The 26,182-nt window shown below is 41.6% G+C and overlaps 1 protein-coding gene across 3 annotated transcripts in view; it reads right to left on the reverse strand.

Moving 5' to 3' along the window:
* ano1a (anoctamin 1, calcium activated chloride channel a) overlaps positions 1–26,182 on the reverse strand; it is a 245,511-nt gene that overhangs the window by 32,135 nt on the left and 187,194 nt on the right. For all 3 annotated transcript variants that reach the window (XM_060940931.1, XM_060940929.1, XM_060940930.1), the window contains 3 exons: positions 5,693–5,853; positions 5,120–5,202; positions 4,344–4,424 (listed from right to left, as the gene is read on the reverse strand). In XM_060940931.1, coding sequence (XP_060796914.1) covers positions 4,344–4,424; positions 5,120–5,202; positions 5,693–5,853 — 325 coding nt within the window. The remainder of the gene's footprint in view (positions 1–4,343; positions 4,425–5,119; positions 5,203–5,692; positions 5,854–26,182) is intronic.

Here is a 26,182-nt window from a genome sequence, read left to right on the forward strand (position 1 = left end):
AGAAGCAATGATGATTCAGCATCCACTGAACTCTGCACTAACAGCTAAAAGGTTGTCATTTGAAATCCAAGCACTTGTCAGAGAGCCAATTTGGGGCTGTTAAGTCAAGCCCTTACGTATTCTTCCCATGCTTTAGAGTTCTTTAGGGTTAACCTTGTGTTTGAACAAGAAAGAGCTCTACTTTTTTAATGGATTCACACATAATTTAATTTCTGTGTTATAATATTCCTTTTTCAGTCCTATGGGATTAATTCAGAATTCTTCAGTTGAGGGTTCGGCACCAAAAGCTCTTAGATACCCGAGATACATCTCATCTCCCATCTCATCTCATTATCTCTAGCCGCTTTATCCTGTTCTACAGGGTCGCAGGCAAGCTGGAGCCTATCTCAGCTGACTACGGGCGAAAGGCGGGGTACACCCTGGACAAGTCGCCAGGTCATCACAGGGCTGACGCATAGACACAGACAACCATTCACACCTACGGTCAATTTAGAGTCACCAGTTAACCTAACCTGCATGTCTTTGGACTGTGGGGGAAACCGGAGCACCCGGAGGAAACCCACGCGGACACGGGGAGAACATGCAAACTCCGCACAGAAAGGCCCTCGCCGGCCCCGGGGCTCGGACCCAGGACCTTCTTGCTGTGAGGCGACAGCGCTAACCACTACACCACCGTGCCGCCCCACCCGAGATACATGATACAGTAAATCCTGAAGTCGCAAATGGACACATTTTGCTTTAATAGTGAAATGTATTCATACAATAGCCATGGTGAAGGAAAAACATCACACTTTTGACATAAAAGCAGTTGTATATAAACCATCATGACACTTTACTACTGTAGTTCTTGTTGTTGCTATTAACATTACTTAATACCAGCGAAACACTAGCATATTCTAACATGGTTTTATATAGGAAACAACAAGGCCAGCACATAGGAGGTCCAGCGCCTTTGGTTTATATATAAAAATAAATTATTTTATATATAAATTATTGTTATTATATTAAATCAATACAACCCCAATTCCAAAAAAGTTTCGATGCTGTGTACCCGGTAAAACAAATAAAAACAGAAGAGTTTCAAAATCACAGAAACCCTGTTGAAAATAGTACAAAGACAACATATCAAATATTGAAACTAAGATGTGTTTGTTTTTTGAAAAATATATGCTCATTTTGAATTTGATAATCAGCAACACATTTCAGAAAAGTTGGGACAGGGGCAACAAAAGACTGAAAAATTTGTGTAATGCTAAAAAAACAAACAAACAAAAAAAACCCCACACCCTAATTTGGTTAATTGGCAACAGGTCAGTAAGATGATTGGGTATAAAAAGAGCAGCCCAGGGAGGCGGAGTCTTTCAGAAATAAAGATGGGGAGGGGTTCACCACTCTGTGAAAGACTGTATAGGCAAACAGTGCAACAATTTAGGAATAAATTCCTGAGTGTAAAACTGCAAAAAACTTGGGGATCACATCATCCATGGTATGTAATATCATTAAAAGATTCAGAGAATCTGGAGAAATCTCTGTGTGCAAGAGACAAGGCTGAAAACTGCAGACACGTGTCTGTAGTGGAAAATCACTGTATGGGCTCAGGAACACTTCAGAAAACCATAGTCTGAAAACGATGTACTGCATCCGCAAATGCAAGTTAAAACCAGACACAGTGGTGCTTGAAAGTTTGTGAACCCTTTAGAATTTTCTATATTTCTGCATAAATATGACCGAAAACATTACATTTCACACAAGTCCTAAAAGTAGACAAAGAGAACCCAGTTAAACAAATGAGACAAAAATATTATACTTGGTCATTTATTTATTGAGGAAAATTATCCAATATTACATGTGTGAGTGGCAAAAGTACGTGAACCTTTAGGATTAGCAGTTAATTTGAAGGTGGAATTAGAGTCAGGTGTTTTCAATCAATGGGATGACAATCAGGTGTGAGTGGGCACCCTGTTTTATTTAAAGAACAGGGATCTATTAAAGTCTGACCTTCACAACACATGTTTGTGGAAGTGTATCATGGCACGAACAAAGGAGATTTCTGAGGACCTCAGAAAAAGCGTTGTTGATGCTCATCAGGCTGGAAAAGGTTACAAAACTATCTCTAAAAAGAGTTTAGACTCCACCAATCTACAGTCAGGCAGATTGTGTACACATGGAGGAAATTCAAGACCATTGTTACCCTCCCCAGGAGTGGTCGACCAACAAAGACCACTCCAAGAGCAAGGCGTGTAATAGTCGGCGAGGTCACAAAGGACCCCAGGGTAACTTCTAAGCAACTGAAGGCCTCTCACATTGGCTAATGTTAATGTTCATGAGTCCACCATCAGAAGACTGAACAATGGTGTACATGGCAGGGTTGCAAGGAGAAAGCTACTGCTCTCCAAAAAGAACACTGCTGCTCGTCTGCAGTTTGCTAAAGATCACGTGGACAAGCCAGAAGGTTATTGGAAAAATGTTTTGTGGACGGATGAGACCAAAATAGAACTTTTTGGTTTAAATGAAAAGCGTTATGTTTGGAGAAAGGAAAACACTGCATTCCAGCATAAGAACCTTATCCCATCTGTGAAACATGGTGGTGGTAGTATCATGGTTTGGGCCTGTTTTCCTGCATCTGGGCCAGGATGGCTTGCCATCACTGATGGAACAATGAATTCTGAATTATACCAGTGAATTCTAAAGGAAAATGTCAGGACATCTGTCCATAAACTGAATCTCAAGAGAAGGTGGGTCATGCAGCAAGACAACGACCCTAAGCACACAAGTCGTTCTACCAAAGAATGGTTAAAGAAGAATAAAGTTAATGTTTTGGAATGGCCAAGTCAAAGTCCTGACCTTAATCCAATCGAAATGTTGTGGAAGGACCTGAAGCGAGCAGTTCATGTGAGGAAACCCACCAACATCCCAGAGTTGAAGCTGTTCTGTACGGAGGAATGGGCTAAAATTCCTCCAAGCCGGTGTGCGGGACTGATCAACAGTTACCGGAAATGTTTAGTTGCAGTTATTGCTGCACAAGGGGGTCACACCAGATACTGAAAGCAAAGGTTCACATACTTTTGCCACTCACAGATATGTAATATTGGATCATTTCCCTAAATAAATAAATGACCAAGTATAATATTTTTGTCTCATTTGTTTATCTGGGTTCTCTTTATCTACTTTTAGGACTTGTGTGAAAATCTGATGTTTTAGGTCATATTTATGCAGAAATATAGAAAATTCTAAAGGGTTCACAAACTTTCAAGCACCACTGTATAAACAATATCCAGAAACACCGCCACCTTCTCTGGGCCTGAGCTCTTTTACGATGGACTGAAGCGAAGTGAAAAATTGTCCCGAGGTCTGACGAATCAAAAGTAGAAATCCTTTTCAGAAATCATGGACACCACGTCCTCCAGGCTAAAGAGGAGAGGGACCATCCGGCTTATCAGTGCACGGTTCAAAAGCCAGCATCTGTGATGGTATGGGGGGGGCATTAGTGCACATGACATGGGTAGCTTGTACATCTGGGAAGGCATCATTAAGGCGGGATGATAGAAGTTTTGGAAAAACATGCTGCCATCTAGATAACGTTTTTTTTTTCAGGGAAGGCCTTGCTTATTTCAGCAAGACGATGACAAATCGCTTTCTGCACATATTAAAACTGCATGGCTCCGTAGTAAAAGAGCCCGGGTGCTAAACTGGCCTGCCTGCAGTCCAGACCTGTTTCCCATTTAAAAAATTTGATGCCTTATGAAACCTAAAATATGACAAACGGAGACCCTGAACTAATGAGCAACTGAAATTGTATATCAGGCAAGAATGGGACAACATTTCTCTTTCAAAACTACAGCAATTGGTCTCTTCAGTTCCTAAACATTTAGAGTGTGTCATTAAAAGTAGAGGTGATGCAACACAGTGGCAAACATAACCCTGTCCCAACTTTTTTGAAATATATGTTGCTGACATCAAATTCAAAATGAGCAAATATTTTTCAAAAAAAAAAAAAACAATAAAAAAAAAAAATTTCAAAAGTTTCAACATTTGATATGTTGTCTTTGCACTCTTTTCAATGAAATATAGGGTTACCAAGATTTGCAAATTATTGCATTCTGTTTTTAGTTACAGTTTACACAGCGTCCCAACGTTTTTGGAATTGGGGTTGTAAAATGCACTTTCACACTTTAATATATAAAAGTCTTATTATTATTATTATTATTCACAAAGGCACTAGAGCTCCCCCTCTGACCTTACTTCCCTTAAGAGTGAAAAGTGTACATTACTTACAGTAAATAATTGTGATACCTTTAAATCGAAAAGTTTTCGATACCCGCCCTACATTTGCAGAAGCTCACCTTTCGGTTTTCACCACCACTCTTTTCCTTCTTCCACCTCTTCTCCCTGACTTGGATCTCGTACTCTGGCCGCGGTTGGCTCTGGAGACGACAGCACAATTGAAAATGCGCATGAGGCTTTGACACCCAGCTCCTACAAAAGGAGTGATTGGTGAAAGAGTCAAGTGCATGATAAAGTTGAAGGAGGAATTCTGCCAAAAGCGTCGTGTTAGCATTTAGTGAGCATGACACTAACAAATGCATCCACTACTACATTCAGTGCAGTTATTCTGGGTGGCATTCTCTAGGGGTTGTAACGGTAAGGGTGCAGTGCTCTAAGTGACAGATGGTGGAACGTGATGGCTTTTAACCGTGGCCGCAGGAGAATAGGAGCCTCTAAACACCCGCACAGTGATTTGGATTTGAAGTGTGGAGGTTTTGTGCAACCCATCCCCTGAACAAAATGTTAAAGGCCACAGCAAAAAAACATGACACAAAAAAAACCAAAAAAAAAAAACACGATGGTGATTGGACATGAAGACACGAGAGCAAGTGTCTGAGCTACTATGCAATGACTAAGAGTGGTGTTAGAATTCAAGATCAGAAATCCAAACCTCATTTTCATCCTGCACGAGACACACACAAACAAAATTAAGCATTATCAGATGCTTTCATTCCTCAGACAAGACATCGCTTCAGGATTAAATCAACAGCTGAAAATGACTGGCGCCAAACATGGAATTGATTCTCGAATGTGGATTTTTTTTTTTATTTCCGTGTCAGTGTGCATAACAAACCTCCTCCTTGCCAAAGCTAGTCAGGTCCCAGATGTAATTAAGCCTCATCTGTTTCCTTTTCCAATGCTCCATGAACATTGTGGCTGCAGAACACAAAGGGATCAAATTCAATTTGTGGTACTGTCCATTCGAGTTCTTTTAGCCCATTTAATATCGATCTCAACACAAGTAGATGTTTAAGGCTCATTAACATGAATATTAATGTTCAGAACAGACGATACTGAAATCTGACGACCGGAGTCATTAGCAAAAACAGGGAAATGGCTGATTTTGTCATTTATTGCCTGGAACTAGAGATGGAAAAAAAAAATTAAATGGAGCCACTTTTCAAGCTTCAAGAAAATGGAAAAATCCCCAAAGTGGTGTCAGCCATAAAAGTAACACTGAAAAAAAGATTTAGATGTTTTAAAGTCAATGAGACTTCAAGTGCATGAGAGAGAAATTAAGATTAGAAGACGACGTGACGGCAGATTTCCTGCTGAAATCTGTCCGTTTCCAAATACTGTACTCCATCCCCATTAAAACCAGTAACTCACATTAGATCTGAAAAAGGCACGTTAGAAAGGCACCTACCCCAGAGCGCCATAAAGATGGAGAAGATAACGGTGGCCCCGTTGTCGAACAGGTGGCTGGCCCTGGCAGTACCGCAGGCTTCGATGAGCTTCCAGTAGCTGCATGCGCGATCGCACAGCGGGCACATGGTGATGTTGTTCCTTTCATCACAGATCTCCATACTGAAGCATGTAGGAAACGGGACAGGAGATCAGCAGCATACACACACCGGCTACTTTATTAGGTACACCCATTAGACCTTGCGTTTTCTGCAGTTATCTAATCAGCCGATCCCTTGACAGCAACACAACGCATCAAATCATGCAGACACAAATCAAGAGCTTCAGTTCATGTTCACTTCAAACATCAGAATGGGAAAAATTATTGTGATCTCTAAGCAGTGTTGTAGTCGAGTCACTAAACCTAGAGTCCGAGTCCAGTCTCGAGTCCCCAGTGTTAAAGTCCGAGTCAAGTCCAAGTCGTTTATTAAAAAAAAAAAAAAAGAGAGTAGAGTATGAGTCGAGTCCACTATTGATCCAGTTGAGTCCAACACTCCAACCGCACCATTTGATTGTGGCTATTTTAGCACCATTAACATTAGTTTGTTCCTGAACATGACGTATGAACAGGTGAATGTGCTTCTCTTTATCAGGGAGTGTGAAGTATTCTGTCAGAGATAGTTGGGAGACGGATTTACAGTGGGGCAAAAAAGTATTTAGTCAGTCACCAATTGTGCAAGTTCTCCCACTTAAAAAGATGAGAGCGGCCTGTAATTTTCATCATAGGTATACCTCAACTATGAGAGACAAAATGAGAAAAAAAAAATCCAGAAAATCACATTGTCTGATTTTTAAAGAATTTATTTGCAAATTATGGTGGAAAATAAGTATTTGGTCAATAACAAAAGTTCATCTCAATACTTTGTTATATACCCTTTGTTGGCAATGACGGAGGTCAAACGTTTTCTGTAAGTCTTCACAAGGTTTTCACACACTGTTGCTGGTATTTTGGCCCATTCCTCCATGCAGATCTCCTCTAGAGCAGTGATGTTTTGGGGCTGTCGCTGGGCAACACGGACTTTCAACTCCCTCCAAAGATTTTCTATGGGGTTGAGATCTGGAGACTGGCTAGGCCACTCCAGGACCTTGAAATGCTTCTTACGAAGCCACTCCTTCGTTGCTCGGGCGGTGTGTTTGGGATCATTGTCATGCTGAAAGACCCAGCCACGTTTCATCGTCAATGCCCTTGCTGATGGAAGGAGGTTTTCACTCAAAATCTCACGATACATGGCCCCATTCATTCTTTCCTTTACATGGATCAGTCGTCCTGGTCCCTTTGCAAAAAAACAGCCCCAAAGCATGATGTTTCCACCCCCATGCTTCACAGTAGGTATGGTGTTCTTTGGATGCAACTCAGCATTATTTCTCCTCCAAACACGACAAGTTGAGTTTTTACCAAAAAGTTCTATTTTGGTTTCATCTGACCATATGACATTCTCCCAATCCTCTTCTGGATCATCCAAATGCTCTCTAGCAAACTTCAGATGGGCCTGGACATGTACTGGCTTAAGCAGGGGGACACGTCTGGCACTGCAGGATTTGAGTCCCTGGAAGCGTAGTGTGTTACTGATGGTAGCCTTTGTTACTTTGGTCCCAGCTCTCTGCAGGTCATTCACTAGGTCCCCCCGTGTGGTTCTGGGATTTTTGCTCACCGTTCTTGTGATCATTTTGACCCCACGGGGTGAGATCTTACGTGGAGCCCCAGATCGAGGGAGATTATCAGTGGTCTTGTATGTCTTCCATTTTCTAATAATTGCTCCCACAGTTGATTTCTTCACACCAAGCTGCTTACCTATTGCAGATTCAGTCTTCCCAGCCTGGTGCAGGTCTACAATTTTGTTTCTGGTGTCCTTTGACAGCTCTTTGGTCTTGGCCATAGTGGAGTTTGGAGTGTGACTGTTTGAGGTTGTGGACAGGTGTCTTTTATACTGATAACGAGTTCAAACAGGTGCCATTAATACAGGCAACGAGTGGAGGACAGAGGAGCCTCTTAAAGAAGTTGTTACAGGTCTGTGAGAGCCAGAAATCTTGCTTGTTTGTAGGTGACCAAATACTTATTTTACTGAGGAATTTACCAATTAATTCATTAAAAAACCTACAAATGTGATTTCCTGGATTCTTTCCCCCCATTCTGTCTCTCATAGTTGAAGTGTACCTATGATGAAAATTACAGGCCTCTCATCTTTTTAAGTGGGAGAACTTGCACAATTGGTGGCTGACTAAATACTTTTTTGCCCCACGGTAAGTGCAGAAGGTGTGTTTATTAATCCAACTGAAGACAAAAACAATCCAGAGCGGCAGGTAAAATCATAAAACAGTGAAACAGGCAATAGGTCGAGCGAGGCACAAACAGGCTATAGTAGACTCGGTAGAATCAAAGTCGAGAAACCAGAAATCAGGGATCAGGAACCCAAACAAGGAAATAAAGCTCAGTAATGCGTCAGTAACGCAACTCAATACTTTGCAAAGTGTGTTTTCACAGTTTTTTATATCGGCGTGCTGATTGCACCTTAATCCTGGGCAGGTTTGAGTCGTTTATAGCATGCGCGAGCGAGTGTCCGCTTGGCGCGCACGCTGTCCGGAGCGCACCCAAGAGTCTCTGATGCACATGCCAAAGCGCACAGGTGTGACACTCTTACACGAAATTAGTACAAAATTAATGTAGATATAAATATCTTATGCCAAATTATTATGGCATGTTACAAAAAATAAAGAAAAAAGCCAAGTCCTTGTCTCCAATTTCTGAGTCCTAATGCAATTAATGTGCAAGTCCGAGTCATCAGTACTCAAGTCCGAGTCAAGTCACGAGTCCTTAAAATTAGGGCATGAGTCGGACTCGAGCCCAAGTCCTGGACTCAAGTACTACAAGCCTGTCTCCACGTGTGACTTTCACTGTGGCATGGGTGTTGGTTTGAGTATTTCAGAAGCTGCTGATCTAGGGTTTTCTCACACACACACACGAATGGTGTGGAAAAAAAACAAAAAACAAAACAAAACATCGAATTAGTGAGCGACAGTTCTGTGGGTGGAAACAAACGCCTTGTTGATAAGAGAGGTCAGAGGAAAATGGCCAGACTGGTTTGAGCTTTTTTTTGCCAGGAAGGATATAGCAACTCATCGCAACTCTTTACAACCGTGCTGAGCAGAAAAGCATCTCAGCATGCAACAGCACACCACCATATTGGGTTCCAGTCCTGCCAGCCAAGAACAGGAATCTTAGAACCAAGAACAAGTTCCTATTAAAGTGGCCAGTGACTATCATCTCTTTCCTGAAAACGACTGTTCCATTAGCTGTTGGTTTAAACGTGGCAAAAAATGTAAATGGAATCGTAGATGCATTGAGGCAGATTTCTTTCAACAGTTGCACTATCATCATCATGGACATATCATAATATAGTCATACAGTCAATCAAGGTAATGCACCAACAATGCAAATCCATCCGCACTGGATTTTTCAAATTTGGTGTTTGAGTTAACAGGAACACAACCAGCACAATTTGTTCATTTATTTATTTAAAGAAGTTACTTTTATCCTAGGCAAATACAGTACTAACTAAACTAAGTTGAGTTCTTCAATAGAAGAATTCTTTGCAGTATTCAATATTCTGAATGACTCCGCATTGACAAAAGATTAAGGCATGCCACGCTGGTCTAGATCCAAAAATGTCAGGCATTTAATTGTTTAAGCATTCAATATCGATCAGTCAGTGCTCGCTCTTGAATTGTATGTGGGATTGAGCTTTCTTCAAAGCATTACTGTAGCTCTGTCTTTCCACACAAACAAGAGTCCTACATGCTAAAATAACACTTTCAAATTTGCATTTGAATAGTGCAACCAAAAGTTGAATGATCACAAGTCGTTGGCATGTGTGGTGTAGTGGTTAGCACTGTCGCCTAACAGCAAGAAGGTTCTGGGTTCAAGCCCAGTGGCCAACGGGGGCCTTTCTGTGTGGAGTTTGCATGTTCTCCCAGTGTCTGTTGCCCCTTTTCCACCAAAGCAGTTCCAGGGCTGGTTCGGGGCCAGTGCTTAGTTTGGAACCGGGTTTTCTGTTTCCACAGACAAAGAACTGGCTCTGGGGCCAGATAAAACTGGTTCCAGGCTAGCACCGACTCTCTGCTGGGCCAGAGGAAAGAACTGCTTACGTCAGTGGGGGGGGACGGAGTTGTTAAGACCAACAACAATAAAAAGACCGCGAAAGATCGCCGTTTTTAAGCGACGAGAAGCAGCAGCTGTACAAACGCAAAGTCAGCCATTATTATTATTATTGTTGTTGTTGCTGCTACTTCTTCCGTGTTGTTTTTGCTTCGATATTCGCGCCAAGGTTTAAGCAAACGTAGCGACGTAACTGACGTATACAGCGACGTAATGACGTATACAGCAACGTAATGACGTATACAGCGACGTAATGACGTAGCACCGTGAGCTATGGAAAAGCAAACTGGTTCTCAGCTGGCTCGCAAGTTGAATGAGTTGTGAACCAGCACCGGCCCCGAACCAGCCCTGGAACTGATTTGGTGGAAAAGGGGTATGTGTGGGTTTCCTCCGAGTGCTCTGGTTTCCTCCCACAGTCCAAAAGACATGCAGGTTAGGCTAATTGGTGGCTCTAAATTGACCGTAGGTGTGAATGAGTGTGTGAATGGTTGTTTGTCTCTATGTATCAGCCATGCGATGATCTGGTGACTTGTCCAGGGTGTAACCTGGCTCTTGCCCATAGTCAGCTGGGATATGCTCCAGCTTGCCCGCAACCCTGCACAGGATAAGTGGTTACAGATAATGGATGAATGCTCACAATCCAGCCACTGGGGGTGCATAAGCGTACTCTTGGTGCCGGTCCCAAGCCCGGATGAATTGGAGGGGGTTGCGTCAGGAAGGGCATCCGGCGTAAAACTGTGCCAAATCTAACATGCGGATTGAAAAGAGAAATACCATACCGGATCGGTCGGGGCCCGGGTTAACAACGACTACCTCCGGTACTGTTGGTCAACAGGGTGCCGGCAGAATGTATGCTACTGTTGCGTCAAAACGGAGAAGGAGAAAGAGAGGGGGGAGGCGTGTTAGGAGAGAGCGTGAAAGATGGAAGGGAAGGAGCTTAGAATTGAGGGTAGGAACATTGACCAGCAGAGCGAGAGAGTTAGCAGGTATGATGGAAAGAAGGAAGTTGGACATTTTGTGTGTGCAGGAGACAAGGTGGAAAGGAAGCAAGGCCAAAAACATTGGAGGTGGATGCAAGTTGTTTTATTATGGAGTCGATGGAAAGAGAAATGGTGTTGGTATTGTTTTCAGGGGAGAGTTGGTCAGCAGTGTGATTGATGTGAAGGGTGTCAGAGTGATGGGCATGAAGTTGGAGATTCAAGGAGTGGTAATCAATGTTGTGTGTGCATATGCCCCACAGGTTGGATGTGAGAAGGAAGAGAGTGTCTTTCTGGGAAAAGATGGATGAAGTGGTAGAAAGTACACCGAGGGAGGAGCGCGTGCTGATAGGAGCAGATTTCAACGGACATGTTGGCGAGGGAAACAGAGGAGATGAGGACGTGATGGGCAGATATGGTGTAAGAGAGAGAAATGTGGAAGGGCAAATGGTGGTTGATTTTTCAAAGAGGATGAATTTGGCAATAGTCAATACATACTTCAAGAAGAAAGAGCACAGGGTGACGTTTAAGAGTGGAGGAAGATCTACACAGGTGGGCTACATACTCTGCAGAAGGGGTAACCTGAAGGAGATTGGAGACTGTAAAGTGATGGCAGGGGAGAGTGTAGCTAGACAACATCGAATGGTTGTGTGTAGGATGAGCCTGAAAGTGACAAAGAGGAAGCGTGAAATAGTGGAGCCGAAGATTAAGTGGTGGAAACTAAAAGAAGTTGAACATCAGAAAGAGTTTAGGGAAGAAATGAGACGAGCATTGAGTGGTCATGGAAGTCTGCCAGAAGATTGGGATACTACTGCTATACTAGTAAGAGAGGCAGCAAGGAAGGTGCTAGGGTGGTCATTGGGAAGGAGGAAGGAAGACATGGTGGTGGAACAAAGAAGTGCAGGAAATCATAAAAGAAGAGGCTAGCAAAGAAGAATTGGGATGATCAGAGAGACGAGGAAAGCAGGCAGTTATACAGAGAGATGAGACAGAAGGCAAAAAGAGCAGTAGCGAAGGCGAAAGCAGATACATACCAGGAGTTGTACAAAAAACTGGAGACCAAAGGAGAGAAAGACCTGTACAGACTAGCTAGGCAGAGAAATAAGGGATATACAGCAGGTAAGAGTGATGAAAGATGTAACTGGAAATGTGCTGACAAACAGAGAGAGTGAGTGTATTAAGAAGGTGGAAAGAGTACTTTGAGGATTTATTAAATGAAGAGAATCCAAAAAAGAAAAGGTCAGATTCATTGGAGACAGCAAATCAGGAAGCAGAGTTGTTAGTAAGGAAGAGGTGAGGGCAGCCATGAAAAGAATGAAAACTGGGAAAGCAGTCGGACCAGATGGTATCCCAATTGAGGCTTGGAGGTGTTCGAGTGAGACGGCTGTGGAGTTCCTAACGAGATTGTTTAATAAGATCCTAGAGAATGAGAAAATGCCAAATGAAGAGTGTGCTAGTCCCAATATACAAGAATAAGGGAGATGTACAGAGCTGCAGTAATTACAGAGGGATAAAATTGATAAGCCACACCATGAAGTTATGGAAAAGGGTATTGGAGGTGAGATTGAGAAGAGAGGTAGCAATCTGAGAACAGCAGTACAGGTTTATGCCAAGGAAGAGCACGTCGGATGCAATTTTTGCTTTAAGAATGTTAATGGAGAAGTACAGGGAAGGCCAGAGAAAGCTACATTGTGTGTTTGTAGACCTGGAGAAGGCATACGATAGAGTGCCGAGAGATGAGTTATAGTATTGTATGAGAAAGTGTGGAGTGAATGAGAAGTAGATCAGAGTGGTGCAAGACATGTATGAGAACAGTGAAACAGCAGTGAGGTGTGCAGTTGGAACGACTGAATGGTTCAAGGTGAAGGTGGGACTTCATCAAGGATCTGCTTTGAGTCCTTTCTTGTTTGCCATAGTGATGGATAGCATGACGGATGAAGTGAGGCAAGAGTCACCATGGAACATTGTGTTTGCGGATGATATTATGATATGTGGTGAAAGTAGAAAGGAGGTTGAGCTGGGTTTGGAGAGATGGAGGTATGCATTGGAATGAAGAGGAATGAAGGTGAGCAGTAGCAAAACAGAATACATGTGCATCAATGAGAATGGGGATGAGAGTGTAGTGAAGATGCAAGGAGTAGACATAAAGAAAGTTGGTGAATTCAAGTACCTGGGGTCAACTGTGCAGGAAAATGGGGGCTACGATAGTGAGGTGAGAAAGCGAGTGCAGGCAGGGTGGAGCAGTTGGAGAAGGATTTCGGGAGTCATTTGTGATAGGAAAGTCCCAGCAAAAGTGAAAGGTAAGATATATAAGACGGTAGTGAGACCAGCTGTGATGTATGGATTGGAGACCGTACCCTTAACGAAGAGGCAGGAGGCAAAGTTGGAGGTGGCGGAGTTGAGGATGTTAAGGTTTGCAATGGGAGTGACAAGGTTGGACAGGATAAGGAACGAGCACATCAGAGGGACAGCACACGGAGAGAGCTTGGGAATTAAGCTAAGAGAGAAGAGATTGAGATGGGTTGGGCACATTCTGAGAAGAGATGCAGAGCATGTTGGAAGGAGAATGTTGAAGATGGAGCTGCCAGGCACACGAAAATGAAGGCCAAAGAGGAGATACATGGATGTGGTGAGAGAGGACATGAAAGTGGTAGGTGTGGTAGAGAAGGATGTGGAAGACAGGGAGCAATGGAGACGAAAGATCCGCTGTGGCGACCCCTAATCGGGAGCAGCCAAAAGAAGCAGCAGCAGCTCACAAGTCACTTATGCAAGTTTGAATCAAGCTTTTAAACTGTTAGATTGGTTTCTATGAAAAGGCACCGCAGTCCATGTACATCAATATCATGATTTTTCACTCCAGTAATAATAATTCTCTCTCAACCAATCTGCTTATGATTCAAGATTCTCATCTTAATTGCTCATTATTTCTATCACGACCCATCTTTGTGTTTCCCACACACTTCCAAGTAATTATGATGTTAGTTTTTCTAAACTTCTGTAATTAAAGACAGAAGTGTTTTTCTGACTCACTTTTTAGGGATGGTCAAGCTTGCTATGAAATCGGTTTTGCATACAAGGATCAATACGTTCCTCCACATAGTTTATAAAGATGTCTAATAATCTTTATATTGTAATATACAACCCCAATTCCAAAAAAGTTGGGGCACTGTGTAAAACAAATAAAAACAGAATGTGAAGATTTATAAGTCATGGAAACCTTTTATTTAAGTGAAAATAGTACAAAGACAATATATCAAATGTTGAAACTGAGAAATGTTATGGTTTTATAAAAAAAAAGGCAACAAAAGACTGAAAGTTGTGTAATGCTAACCTCCCCCACTAATTTGGTTAATTGGCAACAGGTAAGTAAGATGATTGGGTATAAAAAGAGCATCCCAGAGAGGCGGAGTCTCTCAGAAGTAAAGATGGGGAGGGGTTCACCGCTCTGTGAAAGACTGCGTGGGCAAACAGCGCAACAATTTAAGAATAACGTTCAATGTAAAATTGCAAAGAATTTGGGGATCACATTATCTATGGTACATAACATCATTAAAAGATTCAGAGAATCTGGAGAAATCTCTGTATGCAAGAGACAAGGCTGAAAACTGACATTGGATGCCTGTGATCTTCAGGCCCTCAAGCGACACTGCATTAAAAGCAGATATGTGTCTGTCATGGAAATCACTGTATGGGCTCAGGAACACTTCAGAAAACCATCATCTGTGAAAATAGTTCATTACTGCATCCACAAATGCAAGTTAAAACTAGATATAAACAATATCACGAAACACCGCCACCTTCTCTGGGCCCGAGCTCTTTTACAATGAACTGAGGAGAAATGGAAAACTGTCCCAAGGTCCGACAAATAAAAAGTAGAAATTCTTTTTAGAAAATCATGGACCCCACGTCCTCCAGGCTAAAGAGGAGAGGGACCATCTGGCTTATCATCAGTGCACAGTTCAAAAGTCAGCATCTGTGATGGGTAATGAGGGGACATTAATGCACATAACATGGGTAGCTTGTACATCTGGGAAGGCATCATTAATGCTGAATGATATATACACGTTTCAGAGTAATATGCTGCCATCCAGAATAAATCTTTTTCAGGGAAGGCCTTCTTTCTTTCAGCAAGACAATGCCAAACTACTTTCTGCACATACTGCATGGCTCCGTAGTAAGAGTCTCCGGGTGTTAAACTGGCCTGCCTGCAGTCCAGACCAGTCTCCCACTGAAAACATTTGCCGCATTATGAAGCATAAAATATTATAAAGGAGACCCTGAACTGTTGAGCAACTGAAAATTGGATATCAATTTTCAAGAACGGGACAGCAAATTTTCTTTCGAAACTACAGCAATTGGTCTCAGTTCCCAAACATTTACAGATTATTTTTTTTAAAACTTAATTTTTTAATTTCGTTTCATCAACAATATGACATACATATTTTCATACAATCACTTTCTTTTCCATTTGACAGTTGTACATAAGCTTTTTACATATATTCAAGTATTAATCAAGAGACAACACAGTGAAAATATAAATTAAAAGAAAACAAAAACAAAACAAACAAAAACGACTATCCACTCCAAGGTATAATCGCCTAGACAAAAATACAGTTGGTCTAAGGAGACCAATTGCTGTAGTTTCGCAATATCCACTCTTGGAAGAGGTGGTATGAGCACATATGGTGTATGCACAGAAAATCTAAGTAGGTAAAACTTAACAGGAGGACTGAAGCCTCATTGTATTAATAAAAGTCATAACATGACTCCATCGTTTAATAAAAATGGATCTTTGGAGCCTTAATATGTAATTTGCTCCATCTGATATAGGTCCCATACTTTTTGGATCCATATGTTGTATGTGGGAGGATCCGGTTTCAAACACCTACTAGTTATACATTTTAATGCTGCTGTGAGCAGTATATTTCAAGAGGTACTTTTTCAGCCTTCCAGCTCATACCTTCAGGTATTGCTCCCAATAATGCCATCGTAGGGCTTTGTGGGATATCCTGTTTGAAAACCTCTTTGAGGGCATCAAATACCTCTTTCCAGAAGAAACAAAGCTTAGGGCACAGCCAGAATACATGGGTGTGATTGGCAATCTGTGTTCCACAGTTCCTCCAGCATGAACTGGGATGTGTTGGGCTCATCTTGGTTATTACTTCTAGTGTTCTGAAAAATCTGGTGATTATTTTTCATTTGAATTCCTTCCAAGTGTTTGAGTTTGTGACAGTGTGCTTCAGTACATATCTCCTTCCAGGTATCCACTGGTATATCCTTGTTCATTTCTGCCTCCCATCTCAGCTTTATCTGCAGGGAGTTATGTACATTATGTAGATAAAAATCTCATCTCGTTATCTCTAGCCACTTTATCCTGTTCTACAGGGTTGCAGGCAAGCTGGAGCCTATCCCAGCTGACTACGGGCGAAAGGCGGGGTACACCCTGGACAAGTCGCCAGGTCATCACAGGGATGACACAGAGACACAGACAACCATTCACACTCACATTCACACCTACGGTCAATTTAGAGTCACCAGTTAACCTAACCTGCATGTCTTTGGACTGTGGGGGAAACCGGAGCACCCGGAGGAAACCCACGCGGACACGGGGAGAACATGCAAACTCCACACAGAAAGGCCCTCGCCAGTCACGGGGCTCGAACCCAAACCTTCTTGCTGTGAGGCGACAGCGCTAACCACTACACCACCGTGCCGCCTGTAGATAAAAATATATGATATAATTTACTGATTTTTCTTCATTTCCATTGCCCGTTTGTCAGAGGTGGACAGTAACTAAGTACATTTACTTGAGTACTGTACTTAAGTACACCGAGTATCCGTACTTGAATATTTTTTTTGGAAACTTACGACTAACTTCACTACATTTGCAAGGCAAATATCATACTTTTTACTCCACTACATTTCTATCAAGTTCCTCGTTACTTGTTACTATGAAGCAGCTTTGAAAGTGGATGTTTTTTGTTTTCTTTTTTAAAATGCAACTGGTTTTTCCGCAGGTGACACGGAGACAGCCGATCAGTAATCACTAGGGTCACGTCACGTCCATAGACTCTAAAATCAAGTTCAATTTCTCAGCAACATTATTTGAACATGATTAGTTCACAGCTGAATGGAAGGAGACTGTTTTTCTGGAGAATGCACACGCACCCATACCAAGAACCCATGTTTCAGTTTTCAGAAAGGACTAAAGATTCGTTTCATTTTAAATGTTTGTCTCGTTTGCCAAAAACGAACCACATCACAGCCTACGAAAACTCACCGTCCAACCTGCAGAAGCATATTGAGGGATGTAAACGTTTTATTCCAAGAGAAAGCTTGCAATGAAGTTGTCTGTGCTTTTAGAGCTAGCGATAACGTTGCAATAGCTATGCAGTTTGGTGAGTCAAATGACTTTCGATGGATTTGCCCGCCAAGTTGCTACAGCCTTGTCCACGGCTAACGTTAACACATAGCTAGTTAACTTGGACACTGTTAGTTAGCATGTAAAAACGGCGTCACGCTAACATGAATAACGTTAACTTTAGCATAATCTTGCCAAATAAGCAGAATGTAGAAATCTCTCTTTTCTAGTAACATTAGCTACCCAATAGGATTGAGTTTGAAAAGCGTTTGCTAGCATGTCAGGTGGAGCTTCAGCTCTACAGGTTCTACAAACTAGTCAGAAAATCCAGTCGGTTGCTTCAGAGGCATTAGGTTTTATAAGTGCTGTGGCAATAATAATGTGTTGACAAAAAAAAAAAAATTCTAATACTTAAGTATTTTTAAAAGCAAGTACTTCAGTATGTTAACTTAAAGGACATGGGACATGGATTTTTTTCTGGGTATAATTATGTATAAAGGACATAAGAAATGCCATCTAAATCACTGCAGGGCGTCAAAAATGTGAAAATCACCACATTATTCAACTTTTTTATACATCAGCGTAAAACAATGATTCGTTAATTAGCTAAGCGGTCACGTGACCCGTGACGTCACAAAAACTTTTCAAGGAGCCAGCGCTTGGGTATCTAATGTAATTTGTCAGGGCCTGACTAGCCTTTGGTAACACACTAAACGAATTATCTTTCATTTTTGGCACTTTTTCTGTTTGTGTAGATGGGAAGACATGCTGAGAATCCAAATCGCCAACATTTGAAATAATAATTGTTTTGAATTATTTCTTGTCTTATTTAATGAAGGTTGTAATAGAATTAGCCTACATTTGGTTTAAGCTGGATGAGACAGAGACATAATTTTATAGCAATTTGTTAAACAGCTGACAGGGAACGTAATTAACCGTTCCGGGAACAAAATTTTTTTGTTCTAACCGGTTCGGGAACGTCTATTTAATGGTGGAACCCAAAACCGGAAACGTTAAAATTCTGTTTCTGTTCGGAACGAACCAATAGGAAAAAAATTCTGGTTCAAAGCCCTGGCGGCACCAACACCTGGCTGACACTTCACGTTTCGAAGTCTTGCACAAGTCTCGTGAAGATCGCGCGGATAAGCGACGCCTGCCGTGGACCAAACGAACTAAATTCAACACGGCTAAAAACCGAATAGGCCGATAAGTATAATATTGAATTGCAATTAATTGCCAATACGAATCATGATACAAGGTTACTAAAACTGAAAACGGAATTGAATAACACGTTAAGAAATAAAGCAAGTTTAAAAATGACTTCAGTTCTCCTTTAAAACTCGTGTGTACTTGACAAGAGCTTATGACGAACGTTACATGATGGAACCGCTGCTATCATACGTGATCTTTTGAAATGGCTAGTAATTAAAATTCAGTACAGGTACACTTTAAGGCCTCCATCCAGTTTAGGTAATTATAAGGTTTTAAATCTAATTCTCGGGCAGGTTTTTTTTTTTGCCATATAAATTTGGATATTATTTTGTCCAGATTATCAAAAGGTTGATTTTGGAATTTCCACAGGTAGCATCTGAAATAGGGCGGCACGGTGGTGTAGTGGTTAGCGCTGTCGCCTCACAGCAAGAAGGTCCGGGTTCGAGCCCCGTGGCCGGCGAGGGCCTTTCTGTGCGGAGTTTGCATGTTCTCCCCGTGTCCGCGTGGGTTTCCTCCGGGTGCTCCGGTTTCCCCCACAGTCCAAAGACATGCAGGTTAGGTTAACTGGTGACTCTAAATTGAGCGTAGGTGTGAATGTGAGTGTGAATGGTTGTCTGTGTCTATGTGTCAGCCCTGTGATGACCTGGCGACTTGTCCAGGGTGTACCCTGCCTTTCGCCTGTAGTCAGCTGGGATAGGCTCCAGCTTGCCTGCGACCCTGTAGAACAGGATAAAGCGGGTAGAGATAATGAGATGAGATGAGCATCTGAAATAAATAAAGTAGTCTGAGCAGAACATTTATGCAGATGCTTTCGATACGACCCAGCAGAGAAAGAGGGAGCACAGACCATCATTCTGAATCATTACCGACACATCAGATTATTTTAGTATAATTTGTATGATGTAGATTATGTAGAGATGGAGGGATGCAAATGCCAAGATATTTAATACCTTCTTTAGGCCATTTGAATCCGCTCTGTAGTTTAACACGTTCTGAAATTGTACCGTTCACATCCATAGCCTTGGTTTTATCCATTTACCTTATATCCTGAATAATACCCATACTGAGAAATGAGCCCTTTTAAATGCGATATTATTGATGTGGGTTCTGTTAAATACAGTAGTGCATCATCTGCATATTTTGTGCTCCTCTGTTTATTACAATCCCTTTTATATCATCATCTCTAATAAGCCGAGTCAACGGTTCAATGCTAATTGCAAACAGCAGAGGTGACAGACAGCAACCTTATCTGCAGCCTCGTTCGAGTAGAAATCTCCCTGATCTATAACCATCAACTTTGACAGCTGCTTGCGGGGATGAATAAAGTGTATGCATCCAATTTAAAAAGTTAGGACCAAATCTAATTTGTTTTAATGTTTGAAATAAATATTGCCATGATACTCGATCAAATGCCTTTGAAGAATCTAGGGATATGATAATTGACTGATTTTTTATCTTTTAGGTGAGGCATTATGTCTAATAGACGTCGTACATCATCTCCGTAATACCTTCCAGTGATAAATCCGATCTGATGTATAATTTGGGTGATTATCAGATTCACTCGCCTAGCCAGAATTGCTGTTAGCATACGCAGATCCCCATTCAACAAATGATATTGGTCTATAGGATTGGCATTCAGTAGGGTTTTTACCCTCTTTAGGAATTACCACAATAGTTGCCTCTGTCCAAGATGGCGCCATAGTTTTAGATTCTAATGCCCAGATCAGACGGCATAAAGACGCATGTTGCAAAACACGTGTGTTGCGCCAAATCCTTCATTGTGGCCAGATGTATTGCAAGATGCAGAGTTTTTAAGCTGAATCTGTGCTGATTGCAGGGTGTTGCAGAATGAACTGTGCAAGCATTGCACAATCGGCTGCGTCTAACTGCGAGTGTTAAAGAGTGGAGGCAGAAGTCCCTTGCAAATAGTCTGCGATTCGATAAGATTTGACGTAATGTAGCTCTGCGTCTCACCATTTCCATTATTTATCCTGCCTACTATTACTTGGGACAAGTAGCAAGTAATCGCACGGATAATTGCACCACCACCTGCAAATCGCATGGGGTCAAGTCTAGTTTTGCAACTAGTTATGACAGGACACAACCAGTCAGAAGCAGACGTAGCTAGACGCAGGTTGACGCAGTGCACAGAAAACCTTTAAAAAATATAAGGTCATAAGACTGCTCGCAGGTGCAGTCTGCGTCTACCTGCAATGCATCACAGCCATCTCTAAAGACTTGTCTTCCCCTATGTCAGCCTGCATCTAGCTGCCACTACCTGCGATGGGTCGCTCAAGCGTTGCACAACCGTCTGCCTCTACATGCATCAACCTGCTACTTGCACCAATTGGAAGCGAATCGCAGCTGAAATGCAAACAGATCGTAATCCACTTGCGATTCGATAAGATTTGACATAATGTAGCTCTGCGTCTCACCATTTCCATTATTTATCCTGCCTACTATTACTTGGGACAAGTAGCAAGTAATCGCACGAATAATTGCACCACCACCTGCAAATCGCATGGGGTCAAGTCTAGTTTTGCAACTAGTTATGACAGGACACAACCAGTCAGAAGCAGACGTAGCTAGACGCAGGTTGACCTGCCTCTACGAAAGACCTTCTGCAACTATCTGCGTCGTCTTGCGTCTACCTGCGATTTTGTTTTCGCAGGTAGACGCAAGCAGTTGAAAACTACAGGGTGTCCCAAGAAACAAACAAACAAACAAACAAACCAAAAAAAAAAGTACTCACATTTTGACTCCTCATAACTCATTGGATTTTTCCATTTCTTTTCACATCAAATTAACCCTAATAACGGCAGAAGTACGACTAAATTCTGAAGAAAGAAAATTTATCATAAAGTCCTACTGGAAGCACGAAATCATCATGGAAGTGCAAAGACAATTTAGAAGACATTTTCACAAAGATCCACCAACGCGATGCACCTTTGCTCACATCCGAGATAAGTTTGAATCAGATCGAACTGTGCATGACGTCCATTGGGAGTGTTCAGGAAGACCACGGTCATCAACCAGCCCCGCAAAGGAAACTCAATTGCTGGAAACCCTCAACCGATCCCCACAGAAATCTGTACGACAAACGGCTCGAGAGACAGGAATCCCAAAATCAAGCACCCATCGCATTTTGAAGTGAGTTCATTGAAAATATTACATTCTGATATTAGGCCATCCTTAAAAAAAATCCGTTTCCTGTCCACCGGGTGAGCAAAAAAAATTTCAGTCGGGAGGGAGGGATTTTTTTTTTTAATATATATGGATGGATAAGAAATCGCAATGCTGCGTTTGCTTTTTCTTTCAGTACTTTTTTATTATAAAAGCAGACACATTTAATAAAATGACAGTTTAATCAACTGAAACTTGTACAAAAACTTTAAGTTAGCATTTTAAATGCTGACTGCAACATGTGCAAAACTTTTACAAAGGTACTTAAAATGTCCGACACATGGACTTTTTGTAGTTCTAAATCGACCGTTAGGCCTAGTTCGGATGAAATTACACTATTAAAATGATCACTAAATGATTTGTTTTTCTGAATCTTTACTATTTTGTTGTTCGCTAGAATACCATTTTGTGATTTCACACTTAAGCAAATGTTTGAAAACTCCGGATCTCCTTCCTTCATGGTGGCTGCCATTTTTTTGTGCCGCACGGCGCATGCGCAGAGCTGATTCAATTCTATATTCTGCGCGGAATGCAGGGCTTTCTACAAGTGCTGGCTGCCGGCCATACAGCCGACTACACAATTAAGTCCAGCCGGCTACTTTAATGACTTACTTTTGTAGCCCACAGGCTCTAAATATTAATTTTCGATTTTAATAAAATTAAATGTTTATCTAACGGACTGACAATAATGTCAAACTGAACCGCACTCATTTAAGTTGTGATTCGCGCTGTTTGTACCGATAACCACAAATTCCCCGCCGACTTCGTTGATCAAGGGAGAGTAACTCATCCGCGGCCTCGACATGCGGTGTGCGCACGCACACTTGGCGGAGGCAGTAGTGTGTCGGAGGGAACAGAAGCAGAGATGACACTTATTTTGTCTCTGGTAAACCAGTCTTCTCTCGTTCAATTACGTGCTGGCATCAAAAGACACCGTTGGTTGTAAATGAACCCAAACTGAGTGGTTGGAGTGTATTTTCATACACAAGTGGAGAAATGTTCGCTGAGTGTTTAATTGTGTAGCCACCACTGCAGACCGTTGTCGCTGTTAATTCATAGCATGCTCAGCTGCATGAATGTGTCATGCACCGAAAATAAGAGATTTACAAGCCAGGAATGCCTCATGATGCAATACGCAAGAAAAGAAAGAAGATTTACTGCCATTTTACTTTGTATTTGAGTAAAGTGAATAAATGCATGGTCTGTGGAAAATACATTTAATCCTGGGAACTGCGTGCACAGGAGTTTGTGTGTTTACTCCCCCCCCGGCTGGCGCTACTTATTTGTCATGGCTGGCTAGTATGAGCCTTAGTGGAAAGCCCTGGGAATGCGGAAATGTCAAGTTCGATTTTAGATTTACAAACCCCCCCAAAAAAATGCCGAAAAACCTGCGTTAAAAAAAAAAAAAAAAAAATTCAACCGCACAAACGGCACTCACCCGGCCAGTGGACCGGAAACAGAACATTTTTTAATAATGGCCTTAGTCCATGCTCTAAATGAAGACGATCCTGAGTGAGTACATTTTTTTGGGACACCCTGTAGTCGCAGCCTGCCATCTGACCTGGGCATAAAGCGTAATGGTATGCTTTCAGTAACAGGAGGGCCAGCAAATCTTTGAAAGGTTTTATAAAATTCACCGACATATCCATCTGAACCTGGACATTTGTTGTTCTTAAGTGATGAAATTACCTGCCCGATCTCTTATTCCTCAATTAGCTTATCTAACTTCTTAGCTGCTGAATCGGTCAATTCAGCTAGTTGTGTGTGGTTTAGGAACTCTGCATCATCGCAGCAGGTGTCTTCATTCTGATATAATGATTTGTAAAACTCTGCGAAGGACTCCGCTATTTCGTCTGGTTTTGTGACAACGGCTCCTTGTGATTTCATTCTCTGTACTATATCAGACGACTGTTATTTTCTTAATCTAAATGATTAAGAAACTTGCCGTTTCCGTATTCATAGTATTTTTGGTTTGTGAATCTTAAGGTTCCCTCAACTTTATCTGATAATAGACTATTATGTTGTCGACGAGTTGCATTTAAAATCATTTAGGACGCTGATCGTTGCAGATTGTGTTTATGTTCCGACGGTTTTATTTTATCTTCTAATTCTTGCCATCTGGCATCCCTCTCTCTTTTCCTCGCAGACGTGAATAAAATAATGCAGCCCCTGATATATGCTTTAGCACAATCCCACAATATCAGGGGTGTCGTTTATGGTGAGGTATTGGTATCTAGATATTTCTTAAACTCTTCTGTAATGAAGGAGGTAAACTCTATCATTAAGGAGAGATGTATTAAGTCACCATTGTTTGGTTATTGGTCTATGTCCTATATCCCATGAAACAGGTGCATGATCAGAAACAGCGATAGGCAGTATCTCAATGTCCACTATCCTATGTAGCTCTACCTTTGGGTGAAAGAACGTGCTCTCACGGAAGGCGGTCGCATCTCTGCTCTCCTCTCCTTTTTTTTCCTGCTTGTGCTCTTTGTTTCGTCTCGTCTGCCTATACTTTTTTTTTTGAGAGACTCTCTCCGCATTGAATTTCTAAACTAAAAAAGCATGGATTTGATAAACTGGTCTCCTAACGAAATTGACAGTTTCACAAAATGGTTGTTATCTCTGAGCAGCTTTCAGCTTTGCAAGGAATACGTATTTCGGAGACCAAATGGAATTGAATTGAACAGAATGGACGAAATGGACAGATATGGACGAGTGGTGTGGACGTGTAAAGACTGTGTCTGTTCGAAAGACCAAACAATCTCTATCTTATCGACATTCGGCTCCCCGAACAGCACTGGCCTCGATCAAGGCCGTTGCTGGGACAACATTTCCCCCAGAAGGTCACTGCTGGGAGACACTCTCGCATTCTTCGCATTCCTTCCCCAATTTTCCGCGGTCGCCGTTTTTCACCCCCAGTGTGACGAGCAGGTGCGTGACCAGCACCGTTTGCATGGCTGCAGGAGCGGACGGCTGCTTGCTTGCGCTGGGTTACCTCTACCCCCTCCCCTCCCCTCCTTCCCCCCTTTCCCCCCCTCAAGTCCCATGTTTTAAAGTGTACTTGTGTAATTGTGTGCTTGTGTGGAGGGTTTTTAAATGCTCCCACACTGTACTCCTGATAGGAGCATAGTGGGGGGTGTTCTTTTTTCCTCATCTTTCCTCATGTTACTACTGTGTTTCTTTTTCTTTCATCCCTGTCTTCCTGACCTGTTCCCCCTCTGTAAGGACAGGTTGATGGTCAATTTCACTGGTAACAGTGACAAAAAGCGTTCATTCATTCAAAAATTTTTTTTAATTAATAATAGTTAATAATAATAATAATAATAATAATAGCGTAGGATGTATGTCTGCCTGAATAGTAAGAAGTCCCTGCTTCTTGGGAACTTATTTCTCCATACCGGCTTGTAATACTCGAGTCCAGGACTCAGACTCAAGTCCGACTCATGCCCTAATTTTAAGGACTTGAGCACTAATGACTCGGACTTGCGCATTAACTGCATTTGGACTTGTAAATTGGAGACAAGGACTGATTTTTTTCTTTATTTTTTGTAACATGCCATAATTTGGCATAAAAGATTTATATCTGCATACATTTTTGTACTAATTTTGTGCAAGTGTGTCACACCTGCATCAGATAGACTCTCAGGAGCGCTCTGGACAACATATGTGCCAAGCAGATGCTCACGCTCGCACACGTTGTAAACGACTCAAACCTGCACAGGATTAAGGCGCAATCAGTGTGCCTATATAAAAACTGCGAAAACACACTTGCTTTGTGAAGTATTGAGTTGCGTTGCTGACATTACCAAGCCTTATTTCCTTGTTTGGGTTCCTGATCCCTGATTTCCGGTTTCTCATCTTTGATTCTGCCGAGTCCATGATATTTTATTTATTTATTTATTTATTTAAAGGTTTAGTTATCAGGGACAATGCACATTAATAAAACATTTAAACAAATGTAAATATGCCAGAATTAGCCAGAAGGCTATTTTGCATCTGCTGTCCCTGGACTGATGTTAAAATAGTCACCCTAAAAGAACAAAAATTAAAACAATCAAATAAAACATTTCCAAAATAAAAAACTAAATCTGAATAAAAATAAACAAAACTAAAATACATTTACACACAAACCAACATAAACTCAACACCAGACAAAACCAAGAACAACATTAAACAACAACAAACATCAACAACATTTATAATACAAGACACAATAAGAAACTAACAAGCCATAAACAAGCAGGACATAAACACCAAACACATAATAAAAAACATACACAAAAATTAACAATAATACTGGACAAACTGACAAGACAACATGACGGATGACATCAGAAAAACATCAACAGGCAGGGCAGTAAACATGGAGAAAAATTAAGCACTAAAATTTAATGTTGACAGCCTTGACGACTAATTAACCACTTTTTTAAAAAAAAATTAAAAGAAGCATAATTTGATTGATTTCTAATGTCAATTGGAATAGAATTCCACTCATGAGCAGCCCTGATTGAAAATGCAGACTGGCTAAAAGCACTTTCTAAACCGGACCACACAATCTCCTCTAGC

This window comes from Neoarius graeffei, chromosome 15 (assembly GCF_027579695.1).
Source record: "Neoarius graeffei isolate fNeoGra1 chromosome 15, fNeoGra1.pri, whole genome shotgun sequence".
Lineage (NCBI taxonomy): Eukaryota > Metazoa > Chordata > Actinopteri > Siluriformes > Ariidae > Neoarius > Neoarius graeffei.